Source organism: Aplidium turbinatum, chromosome 5 (genome assembly GCF_918807975.1).
Source record: "Aplidium turbinatum chromosome 5, kaAplTurb1.1, whole genome shotgun sequence".
In the NCBI taxonomy this organism is placed as follows: Eukaryota; Metazoa; Chordata; class Ascidiacea; order Aplousobranchia; family Polyclinidae; genus Aplidium; species Aplidium turbinatum.
Genome location: NC_137476.1, coordinates 26,130,589 through 26,154,203, shown reverse-complemented (window position 1 = coordinate 26,154,203; position 23,615 = coordinate 26,130,589). Strand labels below are relative to the sequence as shown.

Here is a 23,615-nt window from a genome sequence, read left to right as displayed (position 1 = left end):
GTAAAAGAAAATTAGTTAGTTTTTAGACAAAAATTATTGCGCCGTTTTGGTTTGTGTTGTAAGCTGTAGAGATTTGTATTCTTATGCATTTAGACATGTATGATTTAGCAGATATCTATTGATTTTTATATGTCTTGTTCCGGTGATGCTAACTTCATTTAATTTCGATATGATTTTGCACAGTTAAACTTACATTTCTCCGGAAGATACTCCTCTATTAAGTGGTGGATGAGAAGGTCTAGCTGGAAGAGAAGGAGCCGGCGCAATATCTGTATCGTCATATACGTCATCCCCTGGTGGAAGATCTAAAAACAAACAAAGGTACTTCACCGAAAAAAGTTTTATTTTTCAGTTTATCTACATGAAACTTACGAATTAATTAAAATCGTATTAAGCCTACTCTGCTAATTTAGTACTTGGTCACTTCGCATTAGACTGACAATAACATTATACAGATATACACCATGTGAGGAATGACTTTCTACGGATTCAAAACAGACTACGTTTTTTCAGTTTACTGTACATAAGATAGATTCACAAAAATGATGTAGCCCAAATGAAAGCAGAATATCACTTGCAACATGATTGCAACCAATGGTGGGATTCGACCGGTTTGCGCAAACCGCTTCTTAAAAATAAAAATGTTTGCGGAACCAGTTTCTGGCCAACTTTTTCGAGTGGATCTAATACAATCACGTATACACAAGGTTGCCAGATGTGGCTAAATTTAGTCAAAACGAACCAGTTTTTAGCTACATTGAATTCACTGCTTAAAATATCTCGGGATAGTTCAGCTTTCTTGCAGTAGAACAGCATACAATATCATGCATTAAATCACATGTCTGATAAATACCCTAAACCGATACCTGCGGATGGTACAACTGACGGCTTTTTTCCGCCTGGTGGCGGAGGAAGACCTCGAAGAGCAACAGCAGCCGGTGGAGGAGGCGAGTCCCCATCTGCATTGATGATATTCAATTATTTATCTTTGGTCATAAAGTTCGTTTCGTTTTTGTCCATGTTTTCGCTTTTTTTTTGCAGCGATCAGTACAGAAAATAAAAATATTACAGACCATTTGTTTTAATTTCTTGGACGTTTGTACGAATATATCGTCAAAAGTTGGCATTATAAACATTGTTTTCTTAGAGGAAGCCGATTGCCGTGGTGAGCGAAGCGCTGCAGTATTAACACATTTTTGATTTCTCCTTGCTCCGTCTATTTCTTCCCAAACCAGTAAAGTTAAGGCATAGTTTTCTCGCGAAAACTGTCCTTTGAATTCTATAAGCATACTTATTGCTTATACAGTATTTTATTTCCGCCTTCACTAAAGAATTTCGTTACTTGGGGACTGGAGTTAACACATTGTGATGTTATAAAAACGTTGAACATTATATGCTTTTAGTGTTGCTTTGTGTCACAATTTTCCCACCTCTATTGGGAAGAGCAGGTGGTCCAGCGTCTGCATAAAAAACAAGTATATAAATGTTTATATTCATGAATCAACTTCAAAATACAAGTTTGTCTAACTTAAACTACAATTGCTTTCGAGCAGTATAATATAGCAAGCCTGTCAATTTTTGTTAGTACTCAAGCCGAGTTTAAAACTAAAATTTTTACAGTTCAGTGAACTATTTTTTATTCAGTTTCATACAAAAAGGAGTGCACACCGAACGCTAGTATCTAGTATGGTCGATAAACTGTTAATATAAACGAACAAGTTATTTGCAAATCAGTAGCTTACCTCTGTCAGGCAAGGTGGGTGGGCCATTCTGCCCTGTAAATACAGTATATTAAAAGCGAATGAAAAAAAAAACGAAAGTATGCTTGATGCATTGAATCCAAAAAACACAATAAAGATGTAGTGTAGAAATGTAGGTTATTGTAGCCTACTTATTTAGGGGAACGCTTGTACTGGTGAGTATTCTATTAATAATATACATTATACAGTGAGTGATAGATTACGGTAGGCTACATAAAATAGCATTTTGTCAATTAGAAACCGGTTAACAGTAACACTGTAGAAATCCCTGATCGATTTGTTATTATCGTTCACCCACCTCCTGGGATAGGAAGAGCTGGTCTGTTTGGCAACGCTGGAAGATCTGGTTGTTGGGAAGTTGCTTTCTGCTTTGTGAGAAAGGATGGCGGTCGTTTTTTAAAGATCGCCGAGTCACCTGACATGGCAGTAATCACGTGTTACATAGAATTGAAAGGGTAATACATAGCTGAAAGAATACAAAAAGCCTTTGCTACTAGCCTACTGAGCTGTCAAGCAGCCTGCATTGTATGCTTCAGCAATCGACTTCAGAAAATGCGTTTGAATATTAAATTAACCGAGGCAAAACCATGTTGAACTTGAATGATTGATCAGGAATAATCATCCTATAGGACCTTCCTAGGACCGAGAAAGCCTTTTTGGAAACGTAATATCATCAGTATTTCATACTTGCAAAACTTTAAATCAGCAGGCAGGCCTGGTCACTGAAGTTGACATTTTAACGTTTTTACTTCTTGATCAAGTGTAGTTGGCTGTGGCGTTGAAAGAAATGACGTTGAACGGAGAAGTGTCGAAAAAGTGCGTTCATCAATCTCACAAGCCGAGTGTTTTACTGTTAAACCATTGTTCTTTGATCTTGCTGCTTCTATGAAGATCTGAGTGTTTAACTATTCAGGTAACGGGGCGAACGGTAGCCAGTAAATCTAAAACAAGATTCATCTACAACATTTTTTTATCCTGACACCTGACCAACCGTACCAAAGTCTGCATTCTTTTATTTGAAAAAGGATCCCGAAGAAACATCGTTTGCGATGAAAGTAAATATTGATTTGTTAAAGCAGTTCATGGAATTTTCAAACATTGATATTGCTCTTGTCAATAATATCCAGTAATATACAGTAGCTATACTAGCTCCTACTATAATGGTAACAAAAACTTTCATTTGCCTGGCTATATTAAGGACCGGTGTTTAAAAATCTACTAACGTTTTTTAATATACGAGGTCTTGTCGAGTGTTCCAAAGTTTTTAAACAATGCTGATCTTGAGAGCAAATCAGCCGTTTTTACCTTGGTTTAACGTCTGCAGGCGTTGAAGCAACGTAAAAAACAGTTGATTTGCCGAGAACTAACTGCAAAATAATTTGCGTAGTGAAATTCAATGCTATAAATAGGCAAATGTATATTGTAGCTCAAATAAGCGACTTCATTCACCAACTGGAGAAACAGCTCTGGGATGAACATAATGGCGAAGAATGAGTTAGTTGATAGTAAGCAACTACTTTAACTTTAACGACTGTAAAATAGATACACTGTTGTGAAAACAACAGCCGTCATGTATATCTAATCTACTCTGCTCTCATTGTTTGGCTTGTTGTTGTTTTTGTAAGTTAAAGAATCGAAAGACTTTGCATCTTAATAAAGCGGTGGATTTTTGTGCCAAACACTAAGGCAAGTATATCAAGCAGCCATTGTGTTTTTTTTTTTTTTTTAAACTCAATTTAGGAATACCAGACTTCTTGTTTGGGGCCCCTATAAAGATTGTTGGTTGCAAGTCAATGATGGATGTTTTTTGTTTTTCGGAGCTTTTCTCAGGGATTGCCGAAATAACTAACGAAGCATAGCAACCATGGTACTGTATCCGCGAAGTATTACGCCAGGGACGTAGCCACGGGGGAACCCCAAACTGTAATCTTGCCCGCTCAAAAAATGTGTTTGAGGACCACTAATTTTCCCGAAAAAATTGTTAGGTAAAATTTGTTAGTTTACACTTCATATGTCATACAAAACACAACCACACAAAAACAATATAAAAATATTGTTTCATTTATTTAGAAGGATAGACATCCAATACTACCTTAGGGTATCACCACTCACCAGTGGTAACTTTTTTAAAGTTAACTGCGGGGTAATCGGCTAAGTGCATGGGACACATATGTCCCAGCGGTCCTCATAGGGTTAATACAATTACAACGTTTTAATACCATTATTATTCATAGTGAATGAGACGTTTGCCCCCCTAAAGTTTTCTTTCTGGTCAAGTTACTGGTCATACTAAGGACCAAGTTTTCGTAAACAGAGGCAATGTGGCAATCGCCATTGGGAACGCAATATAGAGTTATCATAACCAAACTTGAATTTTACGATGTTTTGCAAATTGTTTACCTGATGGTGATTTAGGGTTATCTGTTGATGGGGGTAGAGGCAGGTCTTGATGAGCGTTGGAATGCGGAAGTCCAGAGTTTTCTGTAGTTTTGTAAAGAAGCAACTGTTTTACCTTGTCTTTAAACAAAAGATAGTTTACGATTTTTTCTTCAATTAAGCAGGTAAGTTACCGAAAATTAAACTTCAAATACTTATACAGGCTGTAGATTACAATTCTATTTGACAGGACATCTGAATACATTTTCATGATAATCTTATTGGGTCTTCTATAAGGCTAAGCTTAGTTAGCTGAAAATCGCCAATTATGGAGACTTTTTATTGACGCTGTTTTATACTTAACTGGTGTAAAATAAATTATTAAGACTATGCTCTTTTTTTCGGGAATAAGATATTTTACTCTCGCTCGATAAATTTAGATGTTTTCGTTTTGTTTAAAAGCACGTAAAATTAAAAAGTAATTGAAAACATTTGAAAATTTTATAGTTTTCTCCGTCTGTTTTGTTTGTAAACACTGAAAGTATGATGGCAGAGATACAAATTAAATCAGATTTCTCCGTTTTTACTTCTTCATGACCAAGTGCAACGATTTTCCATCGAATTTAACTTTGTGGTTCGCTAAATGTGTAGTTTTCGGAGCAGCTTTAGAAGCTTACGAGTTTTCGACTTTGACACAACGTTCTTTAAAGTTATTGATGTTTACAGCACTATTATGCAAACATGTTCTATAATTCTTAACACGGGTTAATCAAAAACAATAAACTAATGCATAATACTAAACGAAAACTTTTAATCAATCCAAACCTTTTCCTGGTAAACTAAAATTGAAATTTTTCCCTGGTTTTGCCGGGGGTGGTCGGTTCAGCACTGAATGAGGAATAGAACGCCTCTGACGCTCTGACGCTAAAACAATCAACAATTCAATCAGGGATATGTTTACATTAAGTATTCAATTAATAAATCTTTTTCAAATTGTTATCTTTAGTATATATTACAGTTATGTAGGCTTACGTTAAATTTGTATAAAAAGAGAAATTTGTAGCATAATAAATGAAGATACAAGAGCATTTCAACTTCTATAGTTGCGTTATTCAAATCGTGATGCAATACATAAAATGTTTTACGGCTTATTACGTTTTAAAATATACATTATGCAGATTCATCATAAGACCAGCTAAGATACATCCGCACACTCAGTTTGTTTATACTGCAAAACTAATAGAATGGGGCTCCAGTTGTCAACTTCCTAGTGGTGAGCCCTGGTAATTGATTCTTGCAATCAAGCGAATGACAACAGATCGAGACAACTAGTAGAATTACAACAGTTCACTCAAACAAATTAATTACATACATCAGTAAGTTAAGTATTTAAGGAGTTGGTATATTTTGATAATGTTTTGAGATTTGGAAATCCAATTTTTACACAAAAGTTTCAGTCACATGACAGTCATCAACTGTAGTGTATCTTGTGGAAATGACGATGTTGTTTTTGTGTGGGCGGTTAGAAACAATAATATAGCTTTTCACTAACTTATGACGGTGTAGAGTAGGATGAAGTTTGGCATTGGTATTAACAAAAACACAACAAACAACAGTGCTGAGTTCATGTCAGCCCTAAAAAGCTAAAATACTGCCTGTATGCCAAATAATAAACTTAAATCAATAATTATATTGTATGTAAGTCACCTACGAATGATTGGAATAGATGGAAAAACAAGTTTACTTATAATTCATTTTCAAATAGTGAGTATAACCTCAATTGGAAAAGTAGCCAATCACAATAGCCTACTAAGTTCATATGAAATTCGGACAGTTTTGAACAGCAAACTATGCATCGCAAAGTTTGGCAAAGCAGCAAAGTTGTTGTCACACAGTGGCCCAGGAGAAAGAGGTAACTCCACAGCACCACCATTTGAAACACACGTCACGACACGACAATTGGCCTAGATCATTACTGATGATACTTTTTTGTATATAGTATGCCCATGTCAACGGCGGTAATGTGTTTTCATGTAGGTCTACCTACTTTCACAATGCATATATTCCTTTGCTCTTCTTCCGTCAGGTATGGTTCTATACCGTAGTCTATTATTTGAAAGTGCTCTTTCTCATTTTATTTTTTTGCTACCATATTCTGGTTGAAGTTTTGTAGTCCAATTTACGTTTTTTAGTTTGGCGTTGTTTAATTGTGATTAATTGTAGACTTAGTCTAGTGGAGAATGTATGTATATGTTGCTGTTATGTCACTGCATTAGTGTCTTAGATCTGTGTTGGCTGTACAAAGCATTATTTTACGTGTTTTTGTTTTTATTTCTGACTTCTATGACCGCATGTCAGAAATTAAACTCCTTATTCTATGCCGCACGCCTTATAATTCCCCACAAGAGAATTGTCTCCTGGGATATGGTAACCTAATTGCTTCTCAATGCATTGCTTACTATTGTCAATTATACAGTAGACTCGTTGATCTGATCCAAAATAAAATAACTACGGTAAATTATAACAACTATATATTATTGAATCAATGGATTGTCGTGACGTAAAACACGTCGCAAAGAGGAGCTGCATAGTTTACAATACCTCTTCTGTTAAGCTACGGAACTGCATTACGGCAGTACGCTATCTACGCAAGATCAATCTCTCACAACGCTACTCTATTTGCATAGAGTAGCGTTGACTACAGCATCATTTGTGAACACTAAGATTGCAGAATTAAATTAAAATATTGTTCACAAAGTTATGTATTTTTAATGGTCATTACATAGTGATTAGTCGAAAATAAGCAGTCGTATGCTGTAAGTAGACAATTTTACTCAACGCAAAATTACAGTATAAAAATTAAACAAAAGGAAATGAAACGATTAGGTTACTTGAAAAGCAAATTACTTTTTAGACTTTTAGAGCATTGCAGTTCACCCTGATTGCCGACACCACCATAATTTGACTTAACCAAAAACCAATAACAAATACTTCCTCTTCGCATATGATTTTTAAACCGCATATTGGTGTTTCCAACATTCGTTTTGTGTGAAGTATTTTTAATTTTTTATAGATGTCAATTTTTTCTGATAAGTTTACATTTTAATTGAAAATTTGTCAGTCACCCTAATTTAGCAAATCATAGAAAATTGAAGCCATACCTTGTTCAGAAGACCGAAAGAGGAAAGAAGATTTGTTTGGCCCAGAACGAATTGGGGCCTTTTCTGAATTAACAAAACATTGCTGCTTCATTTGTATTTAAGTAAAATTATATTTCATGCAAGAAATAACTTTCACAGAGACTACATAGAGTAAAATTTCATACAGTATAATTAGTAAAGTACTACACAAGAGAAAATAACAATTTCTCTTGGATTGTCATTGATCAATACATGCACGACACAAAGAAATCATAGCTTTCATTCTGTATTTACTATTAAGAAATGCAATTAGAGTAAAAGAGCTCTACACATATAACCAAAGCAGGTATCGGCGACGTTTCAGGTAAGAATTACTGAATTATCACGTGCAATTTCGATTATTAAGTTTAGGTTTAATCTAATTGCTGAGCAAGTTTGCAAACTGTAAGCTAAAATTGTATGCATAATAAATAGCTTGCATGCAAATTATCACTATCCAGCATTAAGTTACTTTTAAAGTAGGCCTATCACCATCCTTCATTCAACAGAATAGCCTACATTAGAAGTGCCACAGAACATCATGTTGCTTAAACGTAGTTTCTAAACATAATGTTGTTTGAACGTTTGTCTACGTTTCATTAAGCAGTCTTAAAAGCATCTTTATGACATTATGCAGACTGAGTGCTTATACCTTAGAAAAGTTACAGCATCATTGTATAATAGCTATTAACGTTTTAAATACATTTGATATAGGCTGTAAACACGTATGTACCACATATTTGTCTTATCCAAACGTGGCCTATCACAAAAAAAAAATTATTCCAAAAGACAAAAACAAGCAAAAACACTATGTGAAAAATGTGCTTGTATGGGCTATATTTCCAGACAAAACTAGTGAAATCATGACTTGGTTTCGAAACCTCTAAAGCTACAACAATAAAGGAACCATTGGAGCTTTCAGCTACAAATTTGGGGCCATACCAAGTAGCCTAGTTACAATCATTGCTTCCTTTAAGCATACAGCACAATGACCATGGTGAAGAAGTATTGTATATGGTTCAAATTTACATCTCCAACCACCAACCATAACTAGCGATGAGGCGCGCGTAATATTGCTGTTGTCCCTAAACTTGGGACTTTTAAGGTCACACTTTAAAGGCCTACTACATGAAATTTTCAAACAGGAATTAAGCATTAAAATGAGTAAACTGAACATTCAAGAATACATTTCAAAAAAAATTACCGAAAAAAAAAATGTTTTCAATGGCGCTGGTAAGGCCCAAAGTCCAATGTTTCATTTATTTTCATTTTTTTCAAAATGACCAAAAAGTGCAAACACTGCTCGAGAATACGTCACTAAAGACAGCAACAACAAAAGCCACGTTACCACATCTGATGTTTTGAGCAAACTGTCTGATGTTTTGATGTTGAAATGTGTTGTTTTGATGTACATACATACATAGCCTACAGTCAAATCGCCCGCGGTAACAATTATTGCGTGATTGGCTGATTGCTATAGTCTGTAGTGACGTAACTGTACAGTCGCACGCTTCGCTGCTCAGGCCAATTTCGTTTTGAAAGCTCTGACAAAAGCACGCGCGCAATGGTGGTCAGACCGCAATGGGGCAAAATTTTATTGAAAATCGTTTTATGGTAGCATGTTAAACACAAAGAACGTGGAAAATCGCTAAGTCAGGTTTTCCTGTACTACCCCTTTAAACGAAAACGTTATGGTGTGTAACATGTAGCACTTAACGATCAAAAAGTCTACAGGTGTATGGTGAAAATGGTTTCACACTACATCACAGATGCATGACAAAAAGGCTGAAAATAAAAGCTATTTCAATTGCGAGTTTAATAGAACAATTAGAACCTTCAAACAATTTAGGCCTAGGCTACAGTTTTTTTTTCATCTAACAGAAAACAATTGCTAAGTTTTGTAGTTTGTAATTTGTAAGTTTGTAATTGTCAACTACTTTGACAGTAGAGCATGCGCCTATGACTCAAATCGTTTATAGCATGCAAAAGGGTCAGAAGAAAGCATTCAAAAAAATGCTTAATTCTTGGTCTCATACAGTAGCCTATATACCTTTGAAGGATGTCATTGCAGCCAAACTGCAAACAACGATTATAAAGCTTTATATATCCCAACATCTATTTACCTTGATGAGTGTGGGTTGGAGATTTGTCATGTGACGTAGGTTTGGAAGGAGTGGTGGGACGCCCACCAAAAGTTTCGCTTCCTACTTTATTATCAGTTTTCCAGGATCTGTTCGAAGTCACTGAACCACTGAGAGATGCACTTGACGGCCCAGTGCTGTCAGTAGACTTGGGTTTGGATGAAGTAAACGGGTTTTCTTTGACAACAATCGGACGCACATCAACCTTATTTGGTTTATTGTTTTCTGAGGCAGTTTCTTGAGGTTTCTGCTTGACCCAGGAGGCGTTATTTTGCTGTGGAGTGTTTCTGTTCCCCAGAAACGAATTTCTTGGTTTCAATTCCGTGTTTTTATCATCTTTATGTTGTGACGAAGAAAATGAATTAAACTGCGGTTTGCTTTCAACAACAGGTTTTGGGGCAGAAGACGACGCATTTTTATTGTCAGAAACGGTTTTGTGGTTTATTAAATTTCTTTTCCACTCTGGAATATCATTTTGGGATTTAGTTGTTTCCACTGAATTAGCACTTGCATTTTGTTCTTGCTGCTTCAATTTCTTCTTTTTATCTAATTCTGCTCGCCAGTCATTTGAAGTACCATTTGAGACTGATTGAGTAGAATTTGAAGAGTTTACCGGAGGCCATTTCTTGGTAGCAGTCTAAAATTAAAAATGACATAAAATGTGTGATTGGTGACAAAAATAACCTAGCATTGTGTATTATTGTCACATAAAAAGCTAATTATCACCTTACATATCTTGTGATAGTTTAGTTTAGTTTGCACCAGAAGAACGTGTCTTGTTATTTAACTAAATGCCTGGTGAACAGCTTCATTCAATTTTTAAGACAATGAATGATGGAAAGTAAAGTAAAAGTTTTTTCAAGCAAAAAGATAAAAATAGCAGACCTGAACCCCAGTTGGCGAGCACTTTCAAATCATCAAAAATAAACGTTAAAACACCCATTATATATCAGCACGTTACTAAACAAAAGCTAAAAAACTTCTTTGTTAACAAAGACCAAAATTACATGTAAATTCATGTTTCAGAGGTTTTAAACAGGGGTGCACGCACTTCTGAGGGGTGTGTGACCTGTTTCCAGGGGATGCGTTGGTGCTGCATAATTAGGGTTAGTTGTAAATAGACTTGCCCGCTAATTGGGCTTTTAACCAGAATTCTAAATTGAAGATGATTATACATTTAGCCACTCTAAGAGGGGATGAAAAAACTGGTTGATGATTTCAAAGTGGTGCCAACAAGGAAAAAGATGAAGAACCACTATGTTAGATGTTCTACCTTACTTTTCACACAACACAAACGTACCGGTTTTGCAGCAAGACTTGGTTTTCCAGCATTCGCAGAAGGATTGCCACCATACATGGCAGCTAGCTGTGAAACTTTCGACTGGAAAAATAACAAGAGTTCAGATTTGAAGAGTCTATCAACAGATATAATTAGACTACTTATCAACGGTTATGCAATCTGTAAAATTACAATTGCGTTATGGCAAAACATCTAGCTGAAAAATAACTTGTTTTTTTTATAAATTCTACAGTAACACCAGACAGATTGAAAAGAAAACCTGGCTAATTGGTCAATGTGGACGGTACTCATTGCTGGCATAAAAAAAAACGGACATAAATCAGAAAATTGCATTTACAGTATGTTTTTTTCAGGCCTGCTGAGAGGGTAATTTAGGTCTTGTGCCAACAATAAGTCCAAACAAGACATCTTTAAAAATATAAATTACCCCAAAAAAGGATAATTACTAGTAAGTTCAGAAAAAAAAAGGAGACTACCAACAAAATGAGTGGTCTCCAATAAGAGAGGATCCGAAACAGATATAAACGCATTGTGCTTCAAAGACCCAAAAGTACGCTATACGCCATGTTTTTCCATCTTTCATGTCCTTTGAATAGTTTTCGGTCACCAAAATCACCCAGGACCAGGTTACAAAAGTATCTTTTTGAATCCCTCCCACTTTTCATGTGTTGTGTTAGACGGGGATGACTGCTTCATAGCAAAGCAGAGAGGCCTTTCGTTAAAGTTTCACCTCGAATAGCTTAGAAGGATTCCAAATTTTAAACAACATAGACAGAGCTAATATATGATTGTATAACGCTCATGACTAGGGTCGTTGAGAAGATAATTTGGGCTCAGTCCCAATGAGATCATCGGGCCCCAAATCAAGGCACTTCTAAGTAAAATGTACTATATCTAAAAGATACGCGATAGTTTATTTAACTTCTCAAGCCCCTTGACCCCTCTGTACCCCCTGAATCTTTCTGTCAACACTATTGCTTATGATCCTGCATGACCACCATCACTGAATTTTTTCTGTAGGCCTATGGACGAAAACTTTTTAGAGCAAAATCTGGCATATGAAGAATGAAAAAATGCATGAAACACTTGTACAATTGATGCTCACAAAAGCGCATCAGCCCCCCACAGCCACTCCTGCTTTGGCTCGAAAGAAAAAATACATTGTTGCAGTATGTCTCAATCGTATCTGTTTTACTGGAGCACGCGAGTAGCTTAATATGCGTCTTTAAGTCATGTCAATTTCTTAAAATAAACGTTTTTGCACAAATCGATTACATGCAGTTCAACTACCATTGTAAAAACTGTGTTAAAATTTCGGGAACACATTTAGATATTTTACTTATTTTATCAGAACCTTTTTAAACCTTCGTTTATAAACTATTTTGTTCCCACTATGAATAGGTCTAGCGAAAGCTTATGACCAAGTGTCCTGTGTCCTTTTTGGTTATGGCAAGCCTAAAAGCATCTGAGTCTAGTAAATACAGAGAATTATACACGCTGTGGAACCTGTGTTTGGCCGAGTTGCATGTAGCAACATTTCCCCCAGCCCTGTCTAATTATATATCGCTCTTTTACCTGAGGCTTAGGCCTAAGTCTAGTTGCATAGCCTCAAGAACAAAACAAACACTTTAGTGAAAAATCTGTAAAGCGTACCACAATGCAGGTTCTACCCTGAACAATTTTGACTTCCTGATAGAGCTTTCTTTTGACTAGCACGGTATTTCTCGATCAGTGGCTGTTGCAGTACAGCTTTCCGGAAAGCTGGTTGCTGACAACTGCAGCTGAGGCATGACTCAAAGATAGCGTACACATACAATGCATAGCTGTGGCGTCACAGCTGGAAATTACCATCAATTTTATTAAACTTGCATCTTTTGACGTTTTATCTCAGTGAAATGATTTTTGTTCCCGGCTGGAGTTTTGTTGAAAGCTGGCAGCCATCACAAGGAAGTGAATTAAATGCAGAACCACACAATACTCTTATTTCAGTTAAAATGGTTGTCGATCACTAAAACTGTGGTGATTACAGCTGATTAATTTTATGATGTCATCACGGAAATAAAGTCAATTTATGATTTGGTCAACTAAGCTCACCGCTCTTCTCAATTTTCCAAAACACTTCCATATGTGGGAGTGGCAAAAATAGACTGCTTTACATCTTTAACAAAAAATCTCAACGCAGTACGAGTGCAAAGTAAAGTACCATCGCAGACATGCTTTTCTTTCGGCACTTTGCAAACCAGACTGCATTAGCGCACCCGTAAAGCAGCGCACAGACTTTGACGTGAAAATAGCTGATGTAAATTTATCTTCAGAAAGGTGGCAGGGGTACGGTATTTTTTTTTTCTGCAATTGTAGTACGATGTAAGTCGAGCCAGGGGGAAAGAGGAAACTGAAGATTTACATACCACCGGACCAGGGGTAATCGAGAGTACAAGGACTGAAAATTTTGCTTTACATTAAATTTTGTTATTATTCGTTGAGTATTATTTCGTCCCCTAATTGTATTTCGACCTTTTGGAGTTCACTTGGTAGTTATTTAGACCCGTTTCTTATTCTTTATTCTTGTTTAATTTCCACTCGAGATTTTTGTTGTGTACAAAAAATCTTTGCTCCTTTTCTAATGATCTTATTTCTGAAACTTACTTTAGCTAAGGTAGTTCAGTTCGAATCACATAAAACACAAGAAGCCAAATTCTTGAACTGAAAAACTGTTCACTTTTTCCAAAAATAAAAACAACATTTTGATAATTCAGCATCGTTTTAAATATAGTACCGAGAAAACACATCAACCCGAAACTAGGGTAGGCGTGATGAAATTTTTCTCCATGTTTGGCAAAGGGAATTTTCTATATTCGTTATTAAAACAAAGAAATTAGCTGCAAAACGAAACCACTAAAACAAGAGTGTGAAAGTAAAAACCAAATTTATTTTTCAAAAACTACAAAAGTATAGAAACGAAGTATTTTGCCCACGTCTTTTCCATCATAGACTGGGCCTCCAAGGCCACATACGACATCACCATCCAAAGCTAAATTCAATTTGAAGACAAACCAATGCTCGGACACGAGCTGGAGCCGACGACGATAGTATTCGTAGATGTCAAAATCACAGCTGACCACTTTCGCTTTGTAAAGCAATCATTGCTTTTAGTTTAATTTAAAGTACTTCTCTTCTTTCGTATGAGACAGAATCGTTCAAATTTCAGGGCAGTTGATGGAAAAGTCAACGTTGAAAAAACGAGACTGAAAGTGTGAAGTATCAGTGTCCACAAAATAACAAAGTACCCTGATGGATTTGTTTGCAAATACTTGGCTGAAACAAAGAAAACGAAACAATCATTTTCGCTTTTCTTGTACAAGAACACAACATTCTATAACATTGAGGTAACAAAAACTTCGGATTTAGGCAAGCGGTCTGATATGTCACAATGCACACATGAAAACGAAACTAATTCTTCCCAAACAAGACAAGCGACGTCACGTCATACCAGGTCTTTAACAGGGACCATAACTTGCTGATTATAATAAAGTCATCTTTAAATTATATTTTTTGCGTGGTTTCAAGTTAATTGATAACTTTTTGTTGCATCCAGTTTTTGGATCAAAAACAATTTTTAGATAATGTGCAGTGCACTAAAATTACCATACATAGTCACTAAAATTACCATACCTACATTAGTCACTGAGCTTGCATCGATTCTACTCTGGCTACCCAACCAAACTGTCTAAAATCCAACGCCCTATCCCAGAACAGCTTAGATTGGAATTCCCGCTGTCGTTATGTATCAATAAATGGTATTTACTTGTTTATTTTTTTTGCCAGGTCAGCAAAGCGCCATTGTTTTGTGTGGCAAAATCCGTCTGACAAATCCAGAGACAGCAAATCTAAGCGTTTACTCAATGCAATTTAAACGTTACTATTTACAGAAAAGAAAGAAACGCATATCTGCGAATATTGCATTGATGTTCTACCTTTTTCTGAGATTCCTTCTCGCCTGTGCTGCTGAAAGCTTGGCTTAGTGGAAATCTCCAAGGTATTCAAATAGCTACCAATTGCGCAGCCTCCTTTTTGAGCAAAAATGCCAAAGCTTTCTATAAGGTTCTAAAATCCTTTTCATTTGACATTTTTCGCTTTTGCGTAGAGTCCATTGTTCTGACAACCTGAGGCTTCAAAACTATGAAACACTGGCAAAGTGCACACAGACACAGTGCCTAAAAATAGCGATGTGTAAGACCTACACTGTAGCTTCCGTATGCACTGTATGGTGATGCAGTGCCAGCATGAAATGTCTCTGACTAAATGCTTTTATTATGTCAAACGCCGTGAACTACTCAATGATGAATGCGAATTGACTAAGTTTTGATTTGGTAACTGTCATCTGTAGGTTGCTCGCCTGTGCTCTGTGTTTGTTGCCTATCTGACACTGACCGCTATTTGCCTGTTGCTGAGGATTTGTTTGATGATGCAAATGCAAACACTAAACACATACTACTTGGTTTGCTGCTGAAGCGGAACAACAAATTTGTGAAATATATCAAGCATCCTTGCATAAACGTTAAGTCATCACAAAACGCATCACTTGTAAATAGCTGGAAAATTGATGCTTTAACAATCCAGACTGAAGATAAGTAGACTAAAATACCTATCTGTGCTTTTTGACCAACAACGCTTATCTGAATGACACCAAACCAACAATGAGTAGACATGCAATCGATTAAAGTGCAATGCAGAAATACCGTATCAATGTTTTTTACTCTACCTTCTGGAAAGATAAGAAAGTGCTACCTCACATGACACCAAGTCATGACACTCCAAAGTAGCGAGGTTGCTGATAGACGGATCGTTTCTTTCAAGCTGCATGCTTTTCAAGAAATAACGCCCACTTATTTTTGCAGCTTTACTCAAAAAAACAAACTTAGCGCCATTTCAAGGTTGTAGCATGATTTGATCTGGAATTGAACCAAAGTCTACTCCAGGGGTCGTCAACCTTTTTGCATACCGAACACTTCGGCACTAAGGCAAGTTGTGTTGGTGACTCCTGATCTACTCGAAGCAGGTCTGAATATACCCAGCAGCCGAGCGCTGAGCTGACTCGTGTTTACATGACCTTCGCGCAGTGCCACCTACAATTAAGTAACTCAAAAAGCAGATATATCCATGACACTTCAACTTGCGAAAATTGCAATTGCGATAGGCTACTCATTTTCCCACAGTCTTTGGGTTTTTCAGCTACGCTCTGCAGCTAGAGTGTTAACGCACAGACCCTCTGTCTGACACAATGAAAAAAAACGCAAGGAAAAAGAAAGGAAGACGTGACAGGAAGTTATGACGGTCTTCACTTATGAGTAAAAAATCATAGTTCAAGTAAAGAAAAAAAAAGGCTTAGCCTGATTGCTGTATCACGTTGACATGCAGCTGACAGTGACAGATTGTTATCTTGGTCTTTATATACAAAGTTTTATTTAAAAAAAAATCTATATTAAAACGTTGGAAACGTTTCTCCATATAACAAAACCTTTTTTAAATTAACTTCTCAGTTGTACCTGTACAGTAGGCTGCTATGCTATACTCCAGCCGTGAACATCGCTATAATTGCATCTGGACTGGAAGCCAAACGCTAGGCCTTATCTTTCACGGCAAACAAGATTGCCACATTGGCAATTTCAACGGCAAATTTTAGAAACTTGACGTAGTTGTAATTTATTTTCAGAATAAAATATAGCACGGTTGCAACACCTTAAGCTATGGTAGTAATTATGTTGTTAACAAAATCAGTCTAAACTGCAATATTATGAAAAACATCATCAAGATTTGGGAAAAGTTGTCTTTTAAATCTGATAGTTTGTAAATAGATTACCGCGCATCGATAAAACAAAGTTTTTTTAAACTATTTACAATGCTGAAAAAATATTTAAAAGAAAACGTCAAAAACATATCAAAATGCCAAATTGAATAACATTTGGCTTCCAATCCAGATGCTATTGTAGCGACGTCCACTCTGCAGCATTTAGGAGTCTGCATTTTTTCTCTTTTTCTTTGACAAGTCTGGCTCACTAGTCTAGAGGCTTTGTAAGGTAAATAATGTGAGCAAGGCTGATAGAAAATAAAAACAGTAACACAACTGATAACAATACACGTCGTCTGAAACGATAAGGATCCATTTGCATTGGGCCTACTCTTTGAAATTTGGCTTAATATTTGATAGCTGTATTTTTACATTGCCAGTGCAATGTCCAATTTGACGTCATCAGCCAATCCAAGCGTCATGGGTACAGCTGCTAATGAGGTGTGAAAAGGTTATTTTTCAACTGCAACTATCTTGTAGAATCGATTAAATTTTTCCAACAACCCTCGGATACAGCAGAACATATTGACCCCATCAGTGCGGTTGGGAGGTTAGTTTGAATTCCGATGACATCTAGAGAACCAAAACCAAGACACCTCTAAAATAACAAGATCCCTTTTATAAATACCTAAATAGGGAAACACAGCAGTAAAAATAAAATCATTGAGAAAAGAAGTAGTTTACTCCTATCGAGCATGCTTCTAGAAAATGAATTGGATTGATGCAAATGCGTTATGGCAAAAATATGCTGCGTTTTCTTTAACTTTCCGAGTCCTCAAAACTAATAGCTTCCAGGTCCTAAAACCATCCCGGACTCGGTCATAAAAGTATCCACTGGTCCTCCTTATCTATGCTACTGGACCTCATACAGTTCACACAACGTAGAATAATCCTTTGCTGCAAAAACATCAGCAAGTTAAGACTAAAACAGAAGCATAAAATATGTATGCGGTGAAAGACGTGCTCTTGGGAGTTTTTAGAGGACACTTTCTTACTTATAACTCTGTTGTTAACGCATTAGTGTTGTTGAGAATATACAGACAATTTTAAAATTTTGTTTTGAATGTAAAAAAATCAGAGAATCAAGGTCCAAACCTTGTCAGATATTACAGAAACTTTGTCAAACGATTTGAGACAGTGGTTCTCAAACTTTTTGTCTTAGTGGACCATTTTTGGTGCTTTCGAAGCGGTCGCGGACCCCTAAAAATTTCTATTTGAAATTTTGGTATATCGCGTCTTCTTGTGGAATCATTATGTTACATAAGTTTCGAAGGAACACACCAAGAGGAATTTGCTAAATTTGCAACGCACTTGACGATTGATGAGATTAACGAAATGTTATGAGATATATGTTGGCACACAGGATCAAACATCAGTAATCTATATGCTCATTTGATATCTTAATATAAATTTTATCAATAGTTAATAGAAATTTTGTGACCGTAACAAAAAACTTCTCCCTTTTTTCATTAGTAACTTAATCAATATTAATTCGTTATAATCACAGTCATTGCAAAACTGTGAGTGGTGATAGACTGCTGACTAACGTTTGTATTTCCAAGTTAATCATTGATCAACAATCCGCTGTCTCAAAAGAACTAAGTTAAACATAGCGAACATAGTCATTTATGTAATATTTTTTAGTTAAGAAACTAAACGTTTGTGCAATGTCCTTTGCAATTTCAAACGAAGCATCAGTGCGTTGCGACTTAAAGTTTAAGAACCACTGTAGGCTAACACATAAACAAAGCACAAACAATTTTTAAATTTTGTAAATTCTCAATCATGCTGAAAACTCGAAACTTTCAGGGACCCCCTGAAATCGCTTCACGGACCTCTTGGGGTTCACTGACCCCCGGTTGAAAACCACTGATTTAAGAAGACAACTCATACACAACTATTTCTCAACGCTACAGTACAGTAAGTCTTAGGCTATGTCACGCCGGAGAAGGCATTTATTTCTGTCAAAAAAGATTATTATATTTAATGTGAGACGATGTTGAATTGTTGATACACATCGAAATCGTGTTGAAATAACAAAAACAACTTCAAGGAAGCGATTAACCACAACGACGAATCTAAGGAAAGAGGCGATTAGGAAGATCCCCCCTCTAAAACACAAAAGAATTAACTTTATTCATGGTGTAGTTATTGAGTTCCATTAAGGATAGGGGATTTCCTGACTAAGAAGCAGCTGACCGGCGATTCTCCATCAAGTGTCAATTCAGTATTTTATTATTAAAAATGCATGGAGAATCAGCAGAGCCCTACTTATGGCATATGCATTTCGCTCTACATTACTGTAGACCAGAGCATTATCAGTGCCTTATTCAAATAGTGGTGTAGTTGCATGCTCGGAAAAATGTAGACCTATTGTATGTACATTGTGCATATCATCCTTCTCCAAAGACTACTTGCTAAATTCGCCTCTGATTGATGAGAACTACAGTAAGTTGAAAACTCAGCATCGTGTTCACGCTAACAGCAATGTAAATGTAGAAGCTAGATATTGCAAAATCAAATGCTGAAAGATAACAAGCTGCTAAGCAAACGTTTCAAATGAAATTGGAATATTACTCACCATGTTGAGTGTTGATTCTTTTTCAGAGTTTGTCTTTAAATTTGGTCCATGTAGGTAATTTTTTCAGCAAAGAAATGTAGGCTACTGCAGTATCTTGCATACAGTATTAGGCTACTAATAAATACAATAGCTATTGTTGATTAAGCAACATTTTCAAAGTTTTAATGATTCATCATTTTCTTTAAATAAAAAATATAATTCACCTGATTGTATCAATGCGTACAACGTTAACCCTATCTTAATAAGAGCTGTTTTCGTACGCAGAAAGCACGTCACGGCTACCTTAGGCCCGTGCTAATTAATCGTTAATAACGGGAGTTATAAAAATCACAGAGCCAAAATATTTTACAAGATGATAGCCATGTGTATTGTGCGTCTAGAAATTAAATTTTTACCCAAAAAATTTATTGAAATAAAGTGTTTGAGACGAAAAGACGTCAGAAAGTCGGTTTTTATTCCACTTTCCCAAAAATAGTTTCAAAATTGAAATTTTTGAATGATAACATAAAGTAATGCTAAACTAAACAAAAAATTACTTTTTCTCATTAATATAAGGCATTTTTGGGCATTTTTACATTTCAAAGTAATTGCACTAACATTTACATTTCACTTACATTAAATTATACATATCTAGCATCGCACGAAAATGTCTAGCCACTTGAGACAAAATGCTTATTGTGAAGGGCAGGAAGGTAGAAAAATTACCAGTGTAGGTTAAAAAAATTCGCAAAGAACAAAAACTAAAAGTCAAGAAATTTCACATTTCTAGCATATTTCCTTCTGAGAAATATTTCACTTCTAGAGTGGGACGTCCTCATAAACCCCGTGTCGCTACAGATAGGGTTAAATGAGTCATTGAAGGAAATAAAATGAAACAATTTACTTTATAAGGAAAGCAAGGCAAGGCAAAACAATAAGATTAGGCATTACATTTAATGCACTTTTTTAACCATTTAACATAATATGTAAGCTATGTGAAGTACGACAATATAAAAAACATATGTAAAATTAACTATATTATATATTATTTTAGCCTTTTATCAGAACTGACGATGCACTAGCAAGTGCGAAATATATTTTCTGCTACATCTACTGACTACTGATCCCTGTTACCTTAGCAATTGAGGTTTTAGCTATGTAAAATTAACATCAAAATAAATAGTTACTACTCTCTAAAACCTCTACAGCCTGTTTCACCCTAAAAGGGGGATCATCAGGAGGTCCTGAAAAATATGCAAAAGCATTAAATCGGTCATATCTGAAAAGATATTACATATTATAACCGTAAGTTAATCTGAAAAAAAAACCCTCAGAAACATCGGTTACCACAAAAACCTCAATTAAAATGTTCAAATGGAAACCAAGCAGATTGATACCAATACTTGGGACGTCACTAAGAAGCAAAATGCAATAACATCGAGGTAACCTGTAGAAATTAAATTTAAAATTATCTTATTTTGAAGTATTTGAGTTTAAATTTGTTGCGATGACGAAATTTACCCACCAGTTCAGAACGTTTGTTCAAAAAGTGGTTACAATCGGCCTTTAAAATGGCCAGCTTTTCAATAAGACAAAGGCCACAATCATTGCGACCACCTCCACTGTAAGGCCGAGCATAGCTGTGGATGGACCATGATATTATAGGATCAACACCCCTGTCCTGAAGGTCCCAAACCGCCTTAGATAGTTCTGTGCTATTTCGTTTAGAGTTTAGACCTATCCATGAAGGAACATTTGTGGTTGGAAAAATAATATTTGCTTATGCGTAATCCGATTGTGTTGTTTTGCTTGCTTTTGGTTTAAAAAAGATACTTCTCTCCCGAAGTAAATTTAGATTTAACTATTTGAGACAAAAACAAGAATTTGATATGACTCTGCAGTGTTCCTCTGTAGTGTACACACTTTCATTTGGTAATACGCTAATTCTTACTCTTGAACTGAGGAGAGGGGTGGGAGGCTAATTTTAATTTCAACTTTAGCCTTGATTTTAGGATACAACAGTATATTCTAAGACCTCTGGTATATTTTTTGAACTTTTTGTCCAAAAACAAACTGTTTGTGTTTAGGCTATATCACGCTCTAAGTGCATGCGCGTAGTCATGCACACAAAGCAAAATTACTATTTTCCGTGTTTTACGATAAAGCCAAGACTACAAAAACTGTTTGCGGCTTTCTTGCAACATTTTTAACCCGTTTTTAGTATAGTAGCAAATAATATTTGAATTTTAAATGCCATAAACAAAAGCTGACGGCCATGCAATAGCCTACAAGGCAATTTAATGGGAAAAGTAAATTTAAGAGGAGGGGGTTGAACGGTAAGTTCAATTTTTTTTACCAGGGTTTTTAGAATATACTCTTGTATCCTAAAACCAGAGCTAAAGTTGCATTTGAAAAAAAGCCGAATATCCCCCCTACTTGAGCGAGGGATGTTCTAAATTTTTGCTGATAGACTACTTAAGCTGACGAATTATAGTTCGAAAAATTGCAAAAGCAGCTGCCAATGCAGGTTTGAATCTAGTTAAACCTTGAATCTAGCTAAACCACGACTACATCTTGTTAAACGCTGACTTGTTTTGGTTTGTAAGACTACATGACAGGAAGTTAGTTGACTGCTTCCAGAAGCTATATCTGTAAATCTTTTACAAGCAGCGTCAGTTTCGGCTGTAACTTGCATGCACACCCTATGAGATGCTATTTCAACATTCTGCATTTCATGCAACAGCCTAAAACTCCGTAGCTGCTGTTCAATCCAGGAAGGAAACAACACAAAGTTGTTCATTAGAAACGTGAAATTACGTGATCGACTTTCCTGAACACTCGAGTACACATTTCGAAAGCCCTATTTTTTTCAAAGCGTCGAATCAACTTCGAACTATATCAACTTGCCAACCGACTCATTTTTTGATTAGCTGTAAAACCAGGTATTTGGTGCAGGGTCGGCACATCAACAATTCAAGTTGATTTACCCTTTTTCTAAACGTTTACCAACGTAAAAATACTGATTTTAACCAAGATCAAAAGCGCCCAAGCTTAATCATTATCTAGATTTAAAATGAAGCATAAATTTGTAGCCTAAGCAGTTTTGCTGTTCAAACAGATGCAAAATATTTTTTTTACCAGAAATCTCCAGTTTGTTTCGTTTGTAAAACGTTAGGCGACGTTTAATGAAGAAAAAAGAGTTTACTGAATTGTTCTTATCTCAAATTTACGGTAAAGGTTTGTGACTGTGGCATAAAAACTTCACTTTTCATGATGCAAGCAGAAGCTGTTCCACAGAAAGGTCATGTGACAATACTATACGTTGAGCTCTGATGATTAAAGGTAAAAGCGCAAATTTATACAACGTAGGTTACCATGCCATTTTTCATGGTTGAATTGCTTAATGCTACCTCCATTATCGCGGCAATAACCGCAGACCCATTCACATATTTAGTCTACAATTCTCTTTATCGTATTTTTAGCCGAAAACAAAACAAGCTAGTGTGAGCTAGTGGAGCACTGTCATTAAACAAACATTTTGACAGAGAAGTGTTGCAAACGACAATCTAAAATGAATGAATGCTAAATCCTTTATAGGCCTACTTACTAGAAGGCTACGTGTTTCATTTCGATCTCTACACTCTGGAGCACGTTTAAGGTTCGCTTTTGTCGCTTCTACCTTTTGTATAGCTTATCTTATGCTCTGTAAGCTATACTATGGCATGTAGCGTTTTCCTTTTGATGAGCAGAAATAAACTATAGGGGCTGTTCCATAAAAGTCAAGTCAAGGGAAGTCAAGGGAAGAGAGGTTGCAAATCGATAACTTTTGTGGACGAGAGAAGGAGAGGCCGGTTCCTGGGATGCAAACATCCTTTTTATAGTAGCCTAAGCTGCAAACAACAAAATTATTTTATCAATCATCTGACCCGCGTTCCCATACCGATTTCAAAACCAAGTTTTGAATCTGCAGCGATTCAAAGTCTTCAGACACGCACTAAAAACTGAACGGAAAAAATCTCAACAATGTAGGCCTACTGTAGTAGAGATGCCCATTTCAGAATGGCGGATCCCTTAAACCGGTCCCAAATTTGAACCAGATTTAAATTATGGAACCGGAATATGATACTTGCCAAAAGTTTTGTCCCTGCTGAGCAGCATTCTGGCCCTGATTCTAACCACACATTCTTTTTGTGCGAAAATTTGATAGGCCTACGTGTGTGCGAAGTGAGAGGACACTTGCTGCGTAGCCTATCTTAATCTTTGCTAAACCTCACAAAGGTCGTATGATGAGAAATATCTTCTTGCTAGGTAGTAGGCTACTCAATGGTTGAATAATTACACTACGAAAATATTTCTAACTCTCACAGCAGCCATTGCAGATCAAGCGTGAAAAGAACATGCGTAAATATGTGAGTTTGCAACAGGGGTAATAATTGTCAGCCAAGCATAGC

At 36.2% G+C, this 23,615-nt stretch overlaps 1 protein-coding gene across 1 annotated transcript in view; it reads right to left on the bottom strand.

The window, feature by feature from the left end:
- LOC145770170 (uncharacterized) overlaps positions 1–19,238 on the bottom strand; it is a 30,482-nt gene extending 11,244 nt beyond the window's left edge. The window contains exons 1-11 of the mRNA XM_082581756.1: positions 19,186–19,238; positions 10,757–10,837; positions 9,439–10,093; positions 7,298–7,360; positions 4,962–5,060; positions 4,161–4,241; positions 2,059–2,175; positions 1,743–1,775; positions 1,431–1,460; positions 867–959; positions 194–305 (exon numbers count right to left, since the gene is read on the bottom strand). Of these exons, the coding sequence (XP_082437882.1) occupies positions 194–305; positions 867–959; positions 1,431–1,460; positions 1,743–1,775; positions 2,059–2,175; positions 4,161–4,241; positions 4,962–5,060; positions 7,298–7,360; positions 9,439–10,093; positions 10,757–10,837; positions 19,186–19,188 (1,367 nt within the window). The 5' untranslated portion in view covers positions 19,189–19,238. The remainder of the gene's footprint in view (positions 1–193; positions 306–866; positions 960–1,430; positions 1,461–1,742; positions 1,776–2,058; positions 2,176–4,160; positions 4,242–4,961; positions 5,061–7,297; positions 7,361–9,438; positions 10,094–10,756; positions 10,838–19,185) is intronic.
- Between the last annotated feature and the right edge of the window lie 4,377 nt (positions 19,239–23,615).